Source organism: Acyrthosiphon pisum, chromosome A3 (assembly GCF_005508785.2).
Source record: "Acyrthosiphon pisum isolate AL4f chromosome A3, pea_aphid_22Mar2018_4r6ur, whole genome shotgun sequence".
Taxonomy (NCBI): Eukaryota; Metazoa; Arthropoda; class Insecta; order Hemiptera; family Aphididae; genus Acyrthosiphon; species Acyrthosiphon pisum.
The window spans coordinates 15,639,056-15,660,660 of NC_042496.1; the positions used below are offsets into that span (position 1 = coordinate 15,639,056).

Here is a 21,605-nt window from a genome sequence, read left to right on the forward strand (position 1 = left end):
TAATATTTATTATTTACGTTATACAATGAATATTAATATAAAAGAAACATGTATTTTCTCTTTTTTAAAACTAAAATATTTGCTAAATGACTTTATTTTTAAAAAAAATGTAAATCGATAATATACAAACAAGTATAATAATATAATTTGTTGTTGTTTATTTATGCTCAAAAACTGTTTGTAATAAGTTCTGAAGCTTAAATATTATAGGTACATGTATAAATATTAACTTTTAATTAATGCTTTAACTATCATAACTGACCTATACCCCTATACAGAAAAAAAGAATAGCTGTAGCAGAATTTAAATTGTTGTTTGTACGGTGTATCGTGTATACTGTAATACTGTATAGCAATTTAGTGTTGTACTGCCATTAATTGTATATTTGTATGCAGTGATTTTCAGAAATATTGATAATTTTTTATTCCTGTATTTTCTTACACATAGTTACACATTGTTATAATAATTAATAACTAACTAAAATATTGATCATAGTTTGGCTTACTAAGTGTGTTTGTATAAATCCAATTTGTATGTAGAATATTAATAATTCTTATGTTCTTTATTGTATAGCCCTTTAAAAGCCTTTAATGCCCTACAGGCTAAAAGCTAGATTTTGTATCTACTTATTTCTAATTTATTGACATTTTTTAAATCTAAAATTACTATTTTTGACTAGGTATTGTAATTCGTAGGTAATAATATTTTTGAAACAGTAGTATACAATATTTTATTATATTTACGGCTATCTGAGAAAAAATGGTCGTTATACACAGGGACGAATCCTGGAGGGGCATAGGGGCCTATCTTCCCTGACATTTTATTTTTTTAATTCTATAGATTTCGATATTACTATATTCCAATTTCCAATCACAGATAAGTATGATACGTTACATTAATTATGAAACCACAGAATGGGCTGTACACGTCTTGTTTCGAATGTCTACCTTGAAAATTGGAGCAACTATAACGCAGTTTAGATGTTTAGTAATTTCTTCTCTTATGAAAATCAGTATAATAATATGGGTCACTGTTCAGGAATACTGCTAACTGTTCTCTAATCCGTAAAACTTTACATCGGTACCAACAATTATGAAACTTTAAAATGGGTTGTATCATTGATTATAACTACTAGCATTTATAATCAATGGTTATATTATAGTTGTATCATAATTAAACAAACTGATGGTCAGATGGTTTCGAGTGTCTACCGCTGAATCGGAGCCGTTATAATTTTACAAGCTTAAAAATGTATAATAATTATAACGCAGTTCAGAAATTTCTTCTCCTATGTAAATATTAGTATTAGTACGCGCTTTATAATATGTATATTTGGTTGCATTAAAACATTTCTAGGGCATCTAGTAAAAAAAGCAACGTATTACACTAAACAGATAGTGAATCCATCCATATCCCTGAATTTATGATTTGCGACTGAATGATAATACAGTTTGAATATAATTAAAATAGGCTAAGTATTATAGAAAATTATCTAATAATTATTACTGTGATTTATTAATAGTTTTAATTTTTTCGGTATATATTTCATAATTTAAAAACATGAATTTTATTGTGTTCCACTAAAACAATAGTAATTAGATCTAAAAAAACAATGGGTGCTAAATTTTAACTCGGGGGCGCCAAGTCCTTTTCGCACACCCCTCCTAATAGGTGCGCCGAAGGTAGCTTTTTTTGTTGTTTTGTTTGATTTTTATTGTTTAAAATGTTGTTAGTGATATAATCAGATAATCTACTAAAATTTTGGGAATATATTTAGATATTTTTATACTATTTAATGAAAGTGAAGAATCATAATTAATGTATTTACAAAATAACAGTTTTTAAAAAAACCTAGATTATTTTAGTGTTAAAAGTAGGTATAAAAACAGTGATTTTTTTCTGTTTTGATGCTTTTTAGCCATAATATTGTATAAGATTTTCATAGTTTAGATAGTCTGATGTTATAGGTACAATTAATAAATTCACAATCATATTATTAATTATTATACAAAATCTAATATAATTTTTTATGTGAAATGTGAATCAGACAAATACTACACAATTCATGAACTATAGGTATTAGGTACAAATTTAGAACTCAGAAATGTACAATCCACTACTTAGAATTTAGTATCCGAAAGTTGTTTTCTAAAAATCATGTGATTTTTTTCACAAAAATCACATATTTCAATATCAAATTATTGTCATTAGTTTCTTCACGATGTTTAACGCGTTTCCGGAAACATTTCCAATTACCTACAGTTTAATGTGTAATTGACTACCATTTTGTTATACGGTAATTTAATTTGTTTTTTACTTTGCTAGTTAATTTATTACTTAATTTGTCAATTCTGTAGTCATTAATCGGTAACATTAGCAATACCATGACAATTTAAATGCACATATCAGGTGGCAAGCAAAACTGCATCAGTAAATTATAGCACCTGTAACTTCAATGAAACTCTCCATATTTAACTTAACAGTACATTAATGTAATAATTATTACTAGACAAATTGACGATAAACTTAATTAGACCTAAAACTTTGAATGCTTTACTTCCCCATTTTGTCTTTATTGGTGCCACTTACATTACTTACATTAAATTCATAGGCGCAATTAGGGGGGGGGGGCTAGGGGGGCTAAGTCCCACCAGTTTTCCAAATAGCCCCCCAGTTTTTCTGTCAAGTGTATTTCTAGTTTTTAATTTTTTTGGGGGAAATATTGCTGATAAGTTGTATCAACAATGTGAAGTTATCAATGATAACAATAATGTCTTTTAACCAAGCTGCATATTGTATAAAATGAAAATGACACTTATTTAGGTGTTTTCAAACTTGCCCATTAAAAATATTGAAAGGGATATGTTCAATAATATAAATAATAATGACATTTTGGAAAAGTATAACCAATTAAAATGTCGACGAATATAGATTATATAAATAAATAGAATATTTTATAACAGTTAATTGTATTTATTTTTTGATTATAAGATTATAATGTAATATTAGATTTCAAATCGAAGCAAATAAATTTGTTTGGGGCTATAGCCCCCCCCCCCCCAGAATTTTTACCTTAGTTGCGCCTATGATTACATTACCCCTAATGATTTTCTTAAATACAATGTATTATTCTTATCGTCTCTAGTCACTCTATACACCTTAGCATTCACATCTCTAATCAACTCTGCTTCGTTCATCTTCATAGGCGCAAAAAGCGTTTGGGATTTGGGGGAGGGGGAGGGGCTAAAGCCTTACATTGATCATATTGAATAAGCTTAAAACAAAATGTAGGAAATATTTGGGAGGGCTTGGCCCCTAAAGCCCCCCTCCTATTTGCGCCTATGCTCACATTGTTGTTTTATTGTCCACTACCAAACATTCCGATCCGAACAATATGACTGCCCTCACAACTTCATTATAAAACCTAACATTTAATCTCAATTCTCAAAGGTATTCTTCTGTCACAACGACACAATATACTTTTGATGAAAGTACCCCCCCCTCCCCACCCAATTTACCATTATTTTGTACCACCAATCCTAAGTACTTGAATGGGTCAAGTTGAACTTATTCTCCCACTCTCTTCACACCATCATCATCTTTCAATTTTGCAACATATAAATTAATCAATTACTTCCTCTAAAATCATACACAAATGTCTCTCCTATAACACCACATCTTTTCCTTTGTCATCTCCTAAACATTGTTCTTCGTTCTTCCAGGCTTTCTATTACTAACACAAACTTAAAACTCACACAGCACATCATACCATAGACATATTAATCGATAAATCTATGTAATACACATAATTTAATTCAATAAATTGTAAATAATTATAATAAAAGTAAATATTTTTAAGCCAGTAACCAAGAATCCAGGGCTAACTTTAAAAATCATAAAAAATAACATTAAATACCAATATTGTATGTTTATTTATTATGCTGGTATATATTATATAAAAAAATTAAAGACTAAGGTTAATTTAAACATACGTATAAATTGTTCATTACTTATTGTAGACTTAATATATAATACATTGTTCGATTTTTTTATATAAGTTATAAGCAATAAAATATATTTTGTTCGTAGGTAAATAAATTAAAATTAGAGTAAAAAAGAAAATCACAGATTATAAAAAAAATTGAAAACAATAATACAATGATGATTGAAAATTATACAACAGTAATGTAAAAATGTGTTTGTTTGTTAGCACATTTTAAAAAAAATTCCTAGCTGTGACAAAAAATAAGCCTGATAAACATTCATCAGATTTATTAGTTTTGTTTGAAAAATTATAGATAAATTTATAAGTAAATATAAGTATTGTGATAATTAATTTAGTATTTATTTAGTATTTAATTTTGATCCAACAGAAGCTGAAAAACCAAAAAAAAAAAAAATTATCAAACATCACTAAGAATTATTTTTTTTTTGATTCAAGTTGTTTGATTCTAGCAGCCTTGACTGATCGCGGAGATTCCAAATATCGTCTTTTTGTGCTGCAATAAGAAGTAATTTATGTTTTCATAAAATTGAATTGAATTTTAAAAAGTTTGAACTAACTAACCTAGAACCAAAAATTCTGTTGTTTTTAGACATTGGCGTATGAGTGGGCTGTAATGGACGAGAAGAAGTGCGTTTCACTGGTGTATTTTGTGCACGCAGAGGTACTAAATTGTTTAAAAAATTTGACCAATAGTCAGGCGATAGCTTCAGCATTTCTTCAACGACCTGTATAATAAAAAATGAATTAATATTTTTTAAGGTATATAAGTAGTATAAAATATTTTTTTTTCTTACTTTATTACTCAATTCGCAATCAAAATACAGATTTTCAGAAACTTCGCTCGAATAACCAACAATTGTTGGACCAAATACTCGTGCTAAATTTCCAACAGGCATTTTGCAGTCGGGTGTCGCAGCAACTCTAAATAATTTATGGATTAAATAAATTGTATACATATAATTATTGTACTTCAAGTTAACACAAAATGTCATACTTTTGTAGATGCAACATTATGTATGCGAGTGTGTTACGATTGGGCGGTGGCAATAGTGATATGGCTTGATATAGCCTGTGTTCAGTTTCATCTTTTGAATTTCTGACAGCATCAGTAAAAGTTTTCCAATCATAGTGGGGAATTAGTGGATCATCAAGAGTCCTCAAGAAATCTTTAAAGCAACCACACACAACATGTATGTCAACATCAGACAAATTAGGTACTCCTTTACGGAATTTTTCCTTCAGTGCTTTAACGTCTTTTTCTGAACCTGGTATTCTGTACAGTCCAACAGTATCAAATCCTCTTTGTTCAATTTCGTTCACACAATGGATGACTAATGCAGGTATCATTGGGCGGCCATTAACCATTGGCGAATAATCAGCTATTCGCCCCTATTATTAGTATTTACATTAAATACAATATTTATTAAAAATATATTAAATATTCCACAATATAATTATGGACTAATATTTTACAAACAAAAAAGTAAAATAATTCATGTATTATTACGTCTCACCATTAATTTGAATATTTAAAATAAATTTGCTCAAAAGATGATTTAAATTATAATTATTTCTAACCGAACTCAATATTAATACTTGAATTTACTATGAATTAGTGTTACAAGTATTTTCTTAATTTTGTAGGTTGAATAATTTTTGCTAAAAATATGGTATACCACTTTCCATTCCAGCTAATGACGGTTTTAGGTACCATAGAATAGCGCAAATATTGAATAGGCATGTAGAATAAATATAAATTGCTCAAAAGAGCTAAAATATTTTGAAAATGTTATCATGTCTAGAAAATACTAAAATAAATATTTTGTCAAAATTATAGTATCTATGTGTATTCTTTTTTTAATCATAACAAAAAAAAAAAAAAAAACAAAATTAATTTTAGCAAAAATGTTTTATAAATATTCCGAAAGTACCAATTACCAACTATATAGATATTTTGATAAAAACTTACGCCATTTTTGCTTGGTGTACTTTTTACAGGAATACACGGTAAAGGAATTTTATCTTTGTGTTCCAAATGTGCTGTTGCTTTGCAGTCTAAGCATTTCACCACAACACGATTGAATTTAACTCTGTAACATGTTTTTTATTTTTAGCAAATAGTGATAAGAATATCTTTTAGATACATCAATAATAATAATAACAATATTAAGCACAAAGTGAATAACATTTATATTTAATACAAAATAGAAATTACTTTTTCCCACACGGGCCACATATTTCTGGAATAATAACACTTTTTTGAGTAAAATTGTGAGCTCTATTGTTCAATTTATTAAGTGCTGAACTTGAATGTATTGTGTTAGGAATATTTTGATTATTTTCATTACCATATGGATCAGAGTCAAATGAATCCAAAGAATCTATTCAAAAATCAAATTTTATATTAGTTATATAACAAATGTGATTCTTTGTAAAATATTATTGATATCTTACCAGATATAGGTGGTGCACTGGGTGTTGGAAAAAGGTTAGATGGTTTGGTTTCAATAATAGATTTTGCACTGATATTTCTTGTGAATGGCTGCATTGTCACAGTAGTGGTTGCAACTATTTGAGTTGACGAGGTAGTTGTAGTAGTCTGTAAGCCAAGCATATGACTTGTAAGTACTCAATTCATAAAATAAAATATTAACTAAATAGCATAATATAGATTTTACTTCAATTTCTTTCCTCATTCCATTGGGGTTTGAAAGACCGGATGTTCGTTTTCTTTTTACGGTATCAAATACTTCAGGTTCCCAGCGATCCATAGCATCTTCAAAATTCTTGTCAGAATCCAAACTGTCTTCTACCCTTGAATAACTTATGTCTGATAATACGGATTCTGGAATATACAATTTTAAATGAAGTAACTGTAAATTACAATTATAATTATTTTACCAGTTGTATCTTGACGTGGTATTTGATCAAACCTTTCTGCTTCACATTGAAATACTGGAGAACCAGATCGATTTATGTTGGAATTATTAGCGCTATTAAATAATCTATAGAAATTTTCAAGTTTCTGGGCCTAATTAAAGTTTTAATAACAATAAATATTACATTAATTCATATAAGGCATTCATCCAACTGTAACATTTTACCATATTGTCCCGTTCAACTTCAGCATGCCTCTTTTCCTTATTTGCTTCATCTAATAATCGATTGGAACTTTTAAGATTATGCATAAGTCGTTCACACTCAATACGCATTTCCTGTAGTTTTTTCTTCATTATTTCTTTGTCACTTCCATGATCTTTAAATTGTACACTGAGTACATCCAATGATATGATTTTGGCTTTATAGTCTATATAAATATGTATACATTTTTAATCTTAAAATAATTATATCTAAGGATACATTCTAATTGACAGATATATTTAAACTGAAAACAAATAGTGGTACATCATGTAATGTTTTAACATAAAAGTATGCGTATATGTTTAAATGTCATCGATTTTTATAATATTAGTGAAACATTTTAAGGTAGAGTATGTATTGTTTTTATTCCAAAGATTAAAATACATATGTCAGTATGAAACTACTGATAATTTAATTGGGTGTATTTTTAAATGTATACAGGACAAAACAATTATAAAATTAATACACGTTTGTTATAAGTATGTACCTCTTTCCACAGTAGTGTCCAATAAAGCCAACACATGTCTGAAATGTTCATCATATTTCATGGTTAATGATAATTGATCCATTGTTTTTGAAGGAGAAAAATTTGTGTCTGAAAATTGTATTTTATATAAATTTTTATGTAATATTATGAATGTACATTTATTATTAGATATTGTGATATGTTTTTTTTTAATTATAAAAAAATATATCAATTGAGTACCTAGCTATTGTTCATTTTTAAAATATAATAAAATAATATAAAAAAATAAAATGTTTATTACACCAATGATACTAAATCAATATCATTATAAGCTGAGAATTATTATGTTTCCAAGTTAACATATAAACGATATAAAAAAATGGATTACGATAAGAAGGTATATATAGGTAAAAACTAATAATAGAGCATAGGTCTCACGAGATACTCATATTTCAATATTGTATTAATAATGTTTCAGACATAATAAACAAATATTTGTTGCGTTATTGTTTTATGTATATATTATATACATTACAGTATTACATGGTACATGGATCAGAAAAAAAGTAATTAAAATACGAAAGAATGTCTACTAGATACTAGTCTACTGCTTAAAAAAACTATTTGCGTCCCTTAAGATTTAGTATTTTATAGATCTAATAAAAACATAGAATTTGAGATAAATATTAACTGTGACAGTGAATACTCAAGAATTCAATACTCTGGTATTATTATACGTTTTATTTAATTCCGACATTACACTGACAATTTGAAAAAAAATTAGTTACGAAAATTCAAAATTTGTTTTATTATTTTATAATACGTATTTTAAAGATAATAATGTGCCTTAAGATATTTGTAGCATTGCCCATCAAAGATCCAGAATAGTACAATTCTAGCTTGCTCCAAATTATAGTATCAATTATACAACCTAAAGATTGATTGAACTAATACTTAATAGCAAAACGATTTATTCCATTGTAATTAATTTGACAATATTTCAAAATATAATACTTTGCACAAAATAAAAAAATTGGGTGATAATAATGCATAAAATACATTTATTTTGTAAATAAATAAATATATAAAATTTACAATACGTCAAATTCGACATACATAATATGAACTGTAGCAATATAGTTAGGAGTATGTGGAACGTGGTTTTGCTTTGTTAAGTATCTATGCGTAGTGATAGGCAGAAATAATAAACTTATTTGTAACGTCATTCTAGGACAGCATTTTAATTTTTTTTTACGAGAATCGCATTGCAATAGTTTTCAATTGTAAATTTAGATTGTTGCACGAATTAGAACGTAAAACATGAGTATTGAAAACACATATTGAACTTTAAAATATTCACCCTATAATAAACTATTCTAAAGGTGACTTAATATGTTTCTCCTTCCCGTTAAAATCATTAACAACAAGAGTTATAAACTAAACAATTAAGTTAATTATTATTAATATATATTTTTTTTATAATATTCATCTATCTCTTAGGTAATCGTATTTTGTTCCAAAAATCGAAGTTTTATTTCTAAAATGACGAATTGATAACATCATAGAATAATAAATTAGTTATTTAAACTGTTTTTTTTTAAACTCGGATATGGAACGACAATTTTTAAATCTTGATATGCCTAAAATATATCTATAGTGGAAAAAATAAATTACTATCTGTAATTATTTTGAAGTATATCTAGAGAAGGGGATTTAATATACAACATTCTTGTGGAGATAAAATAATTTTACCATCACTCCATTCCTATTTTCTTGAAACAATTTTTTATTATTTAAAAATATAACAATATATATTTATAGCTGATTAATTATTATTTATTAAGTTCTTAGTATACCTAATCAAACTTAAATTTTTTTAGAACAATTTTTCGTATTTTATATTTTTAAGTATAACAAAAACAACAATTATCAGTTGGTTTAGTTTTATTCCTATTTAGAACGGATAACATGTGGAGTAGGTATACAACAATTTAAATACCAACATTTATCTTGAAAATAACAATGCGGTCTAGCGTGTGAATAAAAAAATAATTTCAATAAAATTTTAAATTTTATAGAAATAATTAATCTTGAAAGTACTTTTGTGTTGTTTTTTTGTCAGGACCTTGTTGTGTCAGGGCTTACAATAAGAAGGTCAAATAATTTCAAAGTATTTTTTTTAACGATTTATTAGACCAATCACACGAATGATCAAAAAAAACTCCACGGTTTTTGTTGCCTATCTGAGTTATTATAGTTAAATTCATAATTTACATAACCAAAATATGAAATTCGTAAAAGAGTAATATAAATGACATGCTATATTTTTCCAAGTTGTTTCACACTGGGACACAAGTTTAAACCTCGGTGCATGGCACATAGTAGTACCGAAATGATGATCAATAATACTGTTTGAATGTGTCTAAGGAGAACAACCCTCGTAATGAGACAATTTCTAAGGGCACAGTCTGATAATTTCTACCGTGGTTCGTTTCAGAATATTTATTTGTATACAACAATTTTTTTCATAGATTTAATTACATAACAAAAAATAATTATTTATCATGATAAACAATTTTGTATAGTAGAATTAAGCAGACGTATTAATTATGTTGAATTTGATCTAAAGCCGATTTTATTGTTTGGTTAATCGCTAGTTACCAAAAATATTGCATTAAACGGAATGTAAAGTTACTGTTTTTTTTTTTTTTTTTTTTTAAATACGAGAACTTAAAAAGTTATACACAGTAATAATATGTTCTACAGATATCGAAGTAATTGTAAAGTAAGTATAGGCATTATATTTTAATGTTATGTAGTATTGTAGTTACACTGTTTTATATTTTTTTTACTAATAACACAAACATAAGACGGGTTCTAAAATATTATCAAATTGATAAAAAATAAAATTAACTATCCAGAATTTTTTAGTGAATGTCAATAATGTTTTTGTTACACTAAATAAAACGCTTTATTCCGAGTGTAAAATTGCGCATGCGTGATGTGATTTTCAGTCTGGAGGCTCTAGATTTGAATCGATTCGTTTTTTATTGTTCGACAACATTAGGTAGATAGATCTCAGATCGTTGTTCAGTAACAGGAGACCAATACAACTATCTCACATTTAACCGAATATTTAATAGGCTAAGATCATCTGTCAAAAATGTGAGTAACAGTTTATTATTTGAATTATTATATTATACAAAAATATTGGTATTTTTTTTATGTCGAAAATATTAAAAATCATGATTTTTTTTTACATTTTTGTATGCGTAAATGTATAAATATAACTTAATTAATTATATCAGATTCGCAATACAAAAGAAAAAAATAATAATTTAGCGTCAAAAAAATTAATAGGCGTAAGACTAAGGGCCCGTTTTACAATCATAGTTTAAACCTCGGTTACGCTTGAACCACTTATTTTACCGGCCGAATTCGGTGGTTTAACCGGAGTTGAACTATGTATTGTAATACGGGCCCTAAGACGTATTGTACGTTATTGGGGGAATTCAAAACGTCAAATTACATTTATCTCTACTGCATACCTAATTCAACTCTTATAAATGTATAATTTTTGATGTGGCTTTCATTAATAAACATAGTTAGTATGTTTTTTACTTTACAACAAAAAACTGAAAAAAGTTTAAATGTTAATTTTTAAAATCTTGAAATATTTTATTTTATCAATTAGCATTTAACATATTTACTAAATTAAGTAACTTACAAAAAATATACAAATGTCACTACATATTTTATAATATTATTGACCGTGTATTATACAGTTTATCTTGCTTTTTGATAAAGATAAAAGAGGAAAATATTACAAGCTTAACAGTACATTAATTTAAATAATATTTCAACTTATTCTTATTAAATATGAACATATTAGGAACAATAAAAAGTGTCTATTAATTGTCTGTTAATTTACTAATTAAAAAACAAATATTGACATATCTATATAAAAAATATATTAAACGTCAAATATAGTTAAATTTATTATCATAATAGTTCAATACCTACTTGATTACCTACCTGAAAACAATTTATTTATTTTTGTTTACACCAATGAAATGTTATTTTATAAAATGTAATAAAAGGAATTCATTGTTGTCTAAAATAAACAAGGAGCAAACAAAGTAATATTAAATGAAAAAAAAAACGACTCATAGTATTTTGGTGTTTTATTATAACAATGGATATTATTTAAAATTATCAATCAATGAAATTAAGTATGTCTTTTTTAAAAATTATAATACATTTTAAGACATACTTATATTAATAATAGTAATAAACTAATATATGATTTTATTTACCCGTATAATAATGAAGTCGTTTTATTAATTTGAAATCAAATGTACACTTGTCCATTACTTTAATATTCAAAGATAAATATTACTTAATATGTTACCATTTAAAATACATATAAACAAAAAAAAAAATCAACATATTTTTTAAACAAATACCAAAATAGCACTTATTGGCCAAGAATTATCACGGTTTATCACCCATACTACCAGAAAAATTGTTATTTGATATTAATATCACTGTGAAAGTGTCAAAGCAATAAATTCCATGACTTAAACATTAATAATTAATTTAATAACTATTTTTAATTATTATATAATTTAGTTTTGACTAGACAAATATTGCAAAAGTAATCTATGTTATATACATTGCATACATTACACATATACACGACTCTAGAATAATCGGAAATCAATACGATTTATTAATATTGTAATAAATCTGTATTTATCTAATGTTAGATATTTGTAATAGTTTCTGTTACGTTTTTATAATGTATATTGTTAGGTATAATATAACAGTTATAAATGGTTAAAAAATATATCCGATTACTAAATCTGCATAGTTCAAATAGCGATATAGAACTATAGAAGTTTAAAACTAGTACACATTATTTTATTACGAGTAATAAAATAAGGAAAATCAGGACGAGACACAAAATTGGAATAATACCTAATTGTCGGAATACTTTTATTATGGGCACGTAATATTTGACTGCAAATCACTCCAAAACAATGACAAATATCTAAAAAAAAAATAACAGAAATATCACGTCAGGTGTAAAACCGTACACCGTAACTAATAGGTTAATAGCAACAGTAGAATGACCCTCTTGCATCTCTACGTATATAACATAAAATCACTGCTCTTTCGGGGCCTTGAACTTGATGGTTTTCAACAGCAATAAGCCAGTTAAAATGAATCCAAACATACTCTGTGAATACTTGTTTTGTAAATATACGTCATAAAACTAAATTGTTATAGAATTGTTAAGGAAATTAATTACTTATTAAGTTATATGAGAGTTATTAATTACACTAATTAATTTTTTAGTTACTTAAATTTGAGTGTATATAATATTTGCATATTATTAGGGTTTAGTGCATTTTTTTTTACAATTATTGTTCGTTTTTTATCAACGTACATACTAAATGCAATTTTCTTTACCATATTTAATTTGTATCAATTTTTGGTAGTGTTGTACTACGCGATCTACCAAAACTCCCAAAATTGAAAAAAACGTATAATTATACCAACCTATCAGTAGCGTATCTAGGATTTTTTCACTTGGTGGGGGGGGGGGGGGTGGTATAAAGATTTTAAAATATATTCAGTATACACATAGTATATATATATTCATATTATTATATACAATTAGATATATTGTGTACGAAATTTGGTATCAGAGGGAGGGGTATAATAACAATAACAGCCTCGTAGATACGCCACTAATACTTTTACCTGATCGATAATCAGGTACGATACATTTAAGGCTGTCCTATATACAATTGTATAACCCAATTCATACGAAAAGATAAAATTAATTACCTACCTATAATATAGAGAACTGCAGGTAATACATGGAGAATTATAATTAGTTGACGTAGGTACTACCGTAATGAAAGTACTACATATTTTAATATTAACGAGTTACTTATGCAAGTGGTGTTATTAATTAATATTTAATAATCAACTCGGATATTGTCCATTTTTAATGAAGTGCAGCGTCGGACTGACTCTAAACGCATACCGAGCATTTTAGTTTAAAAGGCCCTCAAAATATAACCATATAGGTACGTAAATTAGTAAAATTATTCAATGTTACAAATGTACAACATGTATTATAATATTATATTGATGTACAATTTTTAAAATACAGTTCTTTAACTAACCAAACTTTGATTTTCTATAACCACTTATAGCGGTTATGAACATAAACAATTTAATGACCGACAAGAATACTAAATTTTTAGTTTAAAAAAAAATAATACCTAAGTGAATTATAGATTGCATAACATAGTGTTAATATAATATTATTATTATTAAAGTGATGTATAAATTATACTAGTGAATAGTGATTATAACAACAAAAGAAACAATATATTATCATAAAATATAATATTAACATATCATTTGAGACTTGAGTAATTAATTTATAATAAATAATTTTGTAATTCAATATTGTGGATCGCAAACCGCTCTAATAATTGAGTTTGGTAGATCACGTACAAAATCAATACCTATTTTTTTTTTTTTAATATTAACATTTTTATATTTGTTAGGAGAATATCAATTGGTCACACTGATGTTTGTCTGTTATATATTTAGTATTTACAATTTTACATATCAGATTCCCTGGTTTATCATTTAACAAAGTACAAACCAGATATTGGTCCGCTGTATAAACAAACAAACATCCTATTACATAGGTCATAGGTGGTGCATATATTATGTGAATTTATGATTTCTAAACTTATTATTGACCATTACCATTGTTTTTAAAGTCAATGCTATTATCATTTGTCATTCGTTTGACTGAAAATAACAAGAATTAGAGTTGTATTGCACAATAGACTTAATCGTGTTGCATTAAGATGAAGATGTTAAAAACTTTACAATATAATTTTTTAAAAATAAATACAATTGGAACGAATAAACGTTGTTTATGGCAATGGGTTGATGACACATTCAACAGGCAAGTGCCTTTACATAAAATTAAATTACAAGGATTAAGTATTTAACTTAGGTATTTAGTTTAAAATAATATTGTTATTTTGTTAAAAAAAGTTTGGATGAAGATCGTATCAAGGAAATTGGCCCTAACTTGGCATGTGCTGAATGGCTTATGAAAAATGGCGCACAAGTTAGATGGAAAGGTTGTAAAGAATTTGTCAGTCATTACAATTGCTTACCTAATATAACATCATGTAACCTCGGACAGTTTTTAATAGAACAAGTTTATGCTGGAAAAGAAGCTTCAATCTCACATATAGGATTTAATTATTTTAGTAGGTTCCTCAATTACTGCACAACATTTATTTTTGGTTGTTATTAATGACTTACATAAATCATAATTTTATAGAAAACTGTAAGAATATTTCTGAAGTGGAATTTGTTGGATGTAACACGATTGATAATAAAGCATTGAGTAAACTTAATATCTTGAAAGATTACTTGACTAATTTGAAAATTAATGGCTGTATAAATGTTTCTGATCAAGGAATAATGTCATTGGAACAACTCCAGTAAGGATAGGATTAATTTATTCAATAAATACCACGTTAATTAATAATTTGAATTGCAGGGCATTAAAATATTTGGAGTTGAAAAATTTACAATTTTTAAGTGAACCAGAAGCAACAATTGATCATCTGAAAAGAAAGCTGCCAGAATGCAATGTACAATATTATAATGAATGACGATAATAAAAGATAAAAACAATTTTCAAACTACAGAGCTATCTGATAGAAAGAAACTAATTCTACTATATCTAATTATTTTCAGTGTAATTAATTATAATATATGACTGATATTTTAGTGTAAAAAGTATTTAGATTACTAACTAATAATAAAATACTAATTCGAAAAACACCTTAAAATGTATTTATTTTACCTCTTAAACCTTATTTACAATATTAGAAATGTATACTGCATAAACTAATTTGTCAATGTACAATTTTTATTTAATATTAAAAATAGACTTTGTTTAATGTAGGTATAGCAATAATCAAAATGACTAGCGATCAGGTGGTTAAAAGACACATGAAACTGTTTAGTAGGTACTAATTTATACATAAGTACTGTTAGAATGTTTGGTAATACAAACAATATTGATATTTCAATTAAGAACCAAAATTGTTTTATATAAATATGAACTACAAGTAATGATAATTTATAATTATTGTTATAAATATATTAAATTTCACAGAAAAATCCAAATTATAAAATGAATTACATACCTACTAATATTAAAATGATTTAATAATATAGGTAGGTACTATATTATGTACCATGAACAATAAATATACATTGAGTCATTATAAAGAGTTGAACTGGGTTTTTGAGAAACTAAGTGTTATAAATCTCAAATTATGTTAGAAAGTTTAAACTACATGAATATTTTCAAAAAGAAAATTAATAAAATCAAAGATAATAAGTTGGGCCGAAAGCTAAAAAAATTTACTACACTATTAATATTCTAAAACATTATTATCGATCTTTATTAGTTTACCATTGACCATAATTTAAATTTAAATATTTCTTTATTGAATAAATTAAATTTTCCACCAATTATGTAATTGAATATTATATTTTTTTTTTTGTTATTATAGGAACATCATGAGACATAAGTTAATAAGTTCAAGATGGAAATGTATTATTATTGTTTCAAGTATTTTCTTGACATTAAATACCGTGGTATTTGGAGGTGAGAGAAACATATAATTTTGGCTAATTAATATTAGTAACGTAAATATGTAATAAAAGCAAAGTTATTTTCGAGGTTATTTTGAACTTGGGTTGATTTATCTTATATTATTGCTATACTGGCTATACCTAAATTATACTGGGTATATCTAGAAAGATCGAGTCTTGAAAACAGTCCATTTAATTTTAAAATTGTCTATATATTCAGTTATTCAAAGTAATTGTTTTTACAATAGTATTATACAACATTAAAAATTGTTTTCATGTCATAAATAGTAATGAATAAAAAAAATATTATATTGAAATATATAGCAACTTTTAATATTGGTTGCTTGCAATATACAATTATTAAAAGGAATTTTTATGCAACACAAATGCTACAAATTGAATTAATAATTGTATTCTATTGTATGTTTTATTGATAGCTTGGTTATAATTGGTTACTGTGTAAATATTTGGTACTTGTATGTATATAATATATATATATTGATAATAATTAATACAAGATAAATAAATGATACATTAAGAACAAAGAAAAGGAAGTTTATATACTAGTTGGCTATTTTATTTCTAATTAAAATATAATTATCATTTCAGTGCCATTAAGTATGTCATATTCAAATCAAGAAAATATTATGAATGAACATTTAGTACACGAAAAAGAATACGATAAAAAACTTGCTAACACAAGCTGTATAGTCAATGGTTCAAAATATGGAGAAGGTGAATATACACCTGGAGCAGGTCCATGTGAAGAATGTATTTGCCATCCACCAAATGTTGTATGTTCAATGATGAAATGTCCAATAAATACTGGTTGCATTACAATTCAGTTACCAAATAAATGCTGTCCAAAGTACAAATGTGGTACTTAATGATTTTAAGACATTTAATATTAAAATTAAAAATATATAATATTAGAATAACAAATATATTTGTTTTTTAGATTGTGAACATAAAGGTAAACAGTATAATAATGGAGAAAAAATTAATAAATCTGATGAATCAGAATGTAGAGTGTGTTTTTGCAATGGTGGAGAAATAGTATGCACTTCTATTGTATGTTACACTAGAAATGACTGTCAAGGATATTATTTACCAGGAGATTGTTGTCCTAAATATGATAATTGCTCGTCAACTTCAATAGGTATATATGTGTGGATATAAAATTTGAAAATCATATTTAATGAGATATTTTTTTTAGAACAAAAACCAAAAGAATCAATGAGTTCTAAGAAATCGAATAATAGAAATATTGATTACTGGTCACATACTACAGAACAGAATTACTACGATGACAGCATTTGGAAAAGAGATACAGTAAAAATTCAAAAACAAGAATTGACTACAGTTACAAATTTTGTGACAAAAATGCCTATATATGAAACTGATAAAGTAATTAGCGACATACACACTTCATTACCAAATAATTATTTTGAAGAATTAGATGCTTCAACATCAGATTCAATACTTGAAAAAAATATTAGTTTCAAAGAATCAGATGATGTTAATGATTTAGTAACTGTGGGTGAACTCTTTGAAAATTCAAAAACTTCATTTTTAGGTTTTGAAATAGATAATTTTACAACAAATGTAGAAACCACTGATACAAGCTTTATAACAAACAATACAACTTCAGAAATTGTACCTCAATTTGAAGAATTATTTGATACTACAACAAATATTGATAATTCAGTAATAATAACTGATCAAAATGGTACTGAAACTATTATAGGGTTGACAGAGGAACCGGCTACTGAAGAAATTAGTAACTCAGCACCTGAAACAAGTAGTACTCAGGTTGAAATTTTTAATCCAAATGATTTAATATTAGATACAGAAAAACCAATGATTGAACTTTCCACTATAACATCTGAAATTGACGTAACAACTGAAATGGATTATGAAGGGTCAAGGGAAGCAACTACACCAAGATCACCTGATAAATCAACAATTGGTACACCTCATAAATTAATTATGGACACTCTACAAAAAACAATTGAGGATGAAATAAATACAGAAAATACATTTACAGATTTAGAAGATACAACAGATATGTTTGGACCAAATTTTGGCTATAAAACACAAACACATCAGATTTCCTTTGATTCAAATTCAGATAGCACACAAATTAAAAAAAATATTTATACAACAATGTTACCTAACATATTAACAACCTTAAAAAATATAAAAGAAACAACCACAGAATCTCCCCAAAATGAATTACTCAATAGACCATTCAGTAATTCAAAGATAAAAAAAATTAAAAATAATATTTCAGAAAATAAAGAATATAATCTAAAAAATGTATCTGTTAATACAAATAATGCAACTGAAATGTATAATGACACTAATTTTCTGGAATTAGAGCAAAATAATGCTGAATCGTGTGTAAATAATAGTTGTACCAATTCTTCAAAACTAAATGATGAACTATTCGACCCTCAATCAGAGTTAACTTCAACTACTCCTTTTATTATCGAAACAAAATTATTACCAATTCAAGACTCTATTCGTTCAGTTATTAAAAAAATCACATATCCTAAAGAATATCCTGACGAATTTGAAACAATTCAAAATGGACCATCTTTGACTATAACAAAAAGTACATACACAAGCATCCCAGACATAGTTTATACGACAACAACAATGGTTACTTTGCCAACTTTAGATTTAATTTATAAAGCTGATAAAGAAATTGAGAAATATTTAGATGGAATTCAATCAACAACTATTAAACCAAATAATAGTTTAGGTCCACTTCGAAATGTATCATTTTTAAACTCAACTTAAATCAAGTTGAATGTTTGTATGGTGGCGTTAAAAATAATTTAAAATCCATGAATACTCGGTTTCTTACCAATGGTTTGAGTTATTTTATCAACCAGTAAACATACAAGTATCCATGGATTTAAAACTGTTTAAACGCAATCAAACAATCTTACTAATTGTTAATTCAATACCTCCATAATTATAAATGTATAGTATGTATAATTGTTCTTAAAATATAATATTATAATATGATCTGTATTACTTATTAAAAGTATATCTACTATAAATAGATCAAAATATATTATATAGATAATAATTTATCTAATAACTAACTCTATGATGTTATACATGTTATACAGTGTTTAAACTATGCAGTATAATAATATGATGTATACCTCGGGGTCCTCGATGTACACAGAGGAAGGAATATTTATAAAATAAAAGTATACAACTACATTTTTCTTAAATATATATATTATTAATTGCATTTAAAAATCATAGGTACATATTTTATAGTAACCTGGGTACTATAGCAACAAAATTACACATCATTTCATAATTTAACAGTGACAAGAATAATCCTGACATTTCTGTAATAAAATTATCAAAAATATCAGTACCTATATTAATTTATTTGGTACGTTTTATAAATATTGTTTTGTTTATCATATAGGTACCAAAATATAAGAGTACCTACAAATGTAGGATCGATATTATTATATTTTGTAAGGGTAGATTTCTACTAAAATTTCAGCGATATTCAATAGAACACCTATAACAACAATTTATAAAATAGGTAAACCATAATACCTAATAAGTGAATTAAAAAAAATATTAAGGTCTGTTTGACTTATAATAATTTAATTAAAACAAAAATAAATTAATTTAAAGTAATATACTACATCAATATTTCATTGTGTTACTCATTTTCATTTAAAATAATTTATTGATCAGTGCATAGATTATATTTGTAGGTACCGTGAATCGTTATAAGTAAATTTTACTGAACTTAATTGATGAATAGTGATTACCAACAGATTAGTTTTCTTTTTAATAGCGCTACACAGTACACACGCATAATAAAATTAATATTGTTTGTAATTGTCGCGTAACGTATCAAATGTATGTGCCGGAATCTTACTACGGTTAATATTATAGGAAGCTTATCATTGAATTTGTAGATGAGAATAATAATATAAACTATGCTTGACCGCAGTTTTATTTTCAAATATTTATATTATAACAAGTTAGGTAAATACATTTTTCAAAAAATTAATTATTTTAGTAGGTACCTGACTAATATACCTCATTTAGAAAAAAAAAATAAAAACTTTTTGCTCAGGCTTTATATTATCCACCTCAAATTCAATTTGTGAAATAACTATTACTAACAAAAAAAATAAACTGTAGTAAAAACAAAGTGATGGATAGCACCTTGGTAGCACCTGTGTTGGCCTACATGATTATCAGTACATTTTATGATATATATACATTCTAAATAGTTTGATTTTGAACATTTAAAATGCTATGAAAATGTTCTTGATAAATGCTTCAAATTAAATGAGATAGGTACCAAGGTAATAATTATGTAATAAGAATAAAATTAATTTTAATTAGTATTGTTATTGTTTTCAGGTAGGTATATAATTAATCTTATGAAAATATAAAACATGCGAATATGTATAATGTTTTCGGATGACTGTAGGCTTAATGTTCTAATAAGGTTGTTAATGATTTACTTACTTGTTTGCTAATATAATTGATAAATCCAGTGGAAACAGTATAATATAAACAACGTAGTTAATATATCATTATTGACGACAAAATCATAGTCAATCAAAATGCAATACAGGCAAGTGACAGTTTTAAAAATGGTTCAACCTAAAAAATTAATAAAACAACTATGGTGTATAAAACTCACATTTACGAACGTTAATCGAATTACCGAGAGCAAAGAAATTCAAAGAATCAATATGAATAGGTAGATGATAATTGATATCTCTAACTATATTAACAAAAATGTATATATGAATATGATTGGTCAATCGGTGTCTAATACATATTTGTTAAATTTTTACACACTCATAACACGCAAATAATGAAAGGCTTACAAATTAGTAATAATTACAATAGTAACAATCAAACAACTTAACAATGAAGAATAAATCAAAATATACGGAATTATGGACGACTACCCGAGGGCCGAGATAACCGTATTGTTAGTTTTGAAAAGTAACCGTCCGGACAGCCAGTGTGACCAACTTAAATATTTATAGTAAACGCACCTATAATTCTGTGGTAACGTATCGATGAAAATCAGTAAACTACTCACGTCTCACATATAATATATACCTTAAATCGCGCCTACTCATCACCATTTTCACTTTAATGGCATATCGTACATTTTATTCAAATTCTGATTTTTAGAATTTTTAAGTATATCTAAAGACCATATTTTCAAATTCCTGATATTTTTTTAACTACGGC

At 26.2% G+C, this 21,605-nt stretch overlaps 3 protein-coding genes across 4 annotated transcripts; 2 read left to right on the forward strand and 1 right to left on the reverse strand.

Moving 5' to 3' along the window:
• Positions 1-3,913: 3,913 nt before the first annotated feature.
• LOC100159483 (rac GTPase-activating protein 1) lies at positions 3,914-21,309 on the reverse strand. Of its 2 annotated transcripts, XM_008188764.3 has the most exons (13): positions 21,064-21,309; positions 20,862-20,999; positions 7,635-7,742; positions 7,111-7,313; positions 6,908-7,037; positions 6,685-6,851; positions 6,461-6,605; positions 6,222-6,387; positions 5,976-6,096; positions 5,001-5,395; positions 4,801-4,927; positions 4,568-4,731; positions 3,914-4,499 (listed from the first exon to the last, which is right to left on the reverse strand). In XM_008188764.3, exons 3-13 carry the CDS (start codon positions 7,714-7,716, stop codon positions 4,421-4,423), a joined length of 1,779 nt encoding a protein of 592 aa, XP_008186986.1. In that variant the 5' UTR covers positions 7,717-7,742; positions 20,862-20,999; positions 21,064-21,309; the 3' UTR covers positions 3,914-4,420. The 2 variants fall into 2 exon arrangements, with proteins under 2 accessions (XP_008186986.1, XP_016663114.1); XM_016807625.2 differs by having other exon boundaries at positions 20,862-21,308.
• LOC100573877 lies at positions 10,471-19,572 on the forward strand. The gene is made up of 5 exons (XM_029491721.1): positions 10,471-10,778; positions 16,253-16,347; positions 16,944-17,213; positions 17,293-17,493; positions 17,551-19,572. Coding segments are annotated over exons 1-5 (2,157 nt in total). The 5' UTR covers positions 10,471-10,776; the 3' UTR covers positions 19,140-19,572.
• Positions 14,289-15,512, forward strand: LOC100573954 (ATP synthase subunit s, mitochondrial). The gene is made up of 4 exons (XM_008188762.3): positions 14,289-14,616; positions 14,709-14,929; positions 15,004-15,166; positions 15,226-15,512. The coding sequence occupies exons 1-4, from the start codon at positions 14,516-14,518 to the stop codon at positions 15,338-15,340; spliced, it is 600 nt and encodes a 199-aa protein (XP_008186984.1). The 5' UTR covers positions 14,289-14,515; the 3' UTR covers positions 15,341-15,512.
• Positions 21,310-21,605: the final 296 nt, after the last annotated feature.

What these genes read in the sequence shown, in the direction of transcription:
- LOC100159483 (XM_008188764.3), bottom strand. Translation starts at nt 7,716, where the DNA reads ATGGATCAATTATCATTAACCATGAAATATGATGAACATTTCAGACAT. An exon ending in GGACACTACTGTGGAAAGAG is followed by an intron (nt 7,314 to 7,634) that starts GTACATACTTAT and finishes ATATTTATATAG; the next exon opens with ACTATAAAGCCAAAATCATA. An exon ending in AAGTTGAACGGGACAATATG is followed by an intron (nt 7,038 to 7,110) that starts GTAAAATGTTAC and finishes AACTTTAATTAG; the next exon opens with GCCCAGAAACTTGAAAATTT.
- LOC100573877 (XM_029491721.1), top strand. An exon ending in CTGTCCAAAGTACAAATGTG is followed by an intron (nt 17,214 to 17,292) that starts GTACTTAATGAT and finishes TTTGTTTTTTAG; the next exon opens with ATTGTGAACATAAAGGTAAA. An exon ending in TTGCTCGTCAACTTCAATAG is followed by an intron (nt 17,494 to 17,550) that starts GTATATATGTGT and finishes TATTTTTTTTAG; the next exon opens with AACAAAAACCAAAAGAATCA.
- LOC100573954 (XM_008188762.3), top strand. Translation starts at nt 14,516, where the DNA reads ATGAAGATGTTAAAAACTTTACAATATAATTTTTTAAAAATAAATACA. An exon ending in TATAGGATTTAATTATTTTA is followed by an intron (nt 14,930 to 15,003) that starts GTAGGTTCCTCA and finishes ATAATTTTATAG; the next exon opens with AAAACTGTAAGAATATTTCT. An exon ending in ATGTCATTGGAACAACTCCA is followed by an intron (nt 15,167 to 15,225) that starts GTAAGGATAGGA and finishes TTTGAATTGCAG; the next exon opens with GGCATTAAAATATTTGGAGT.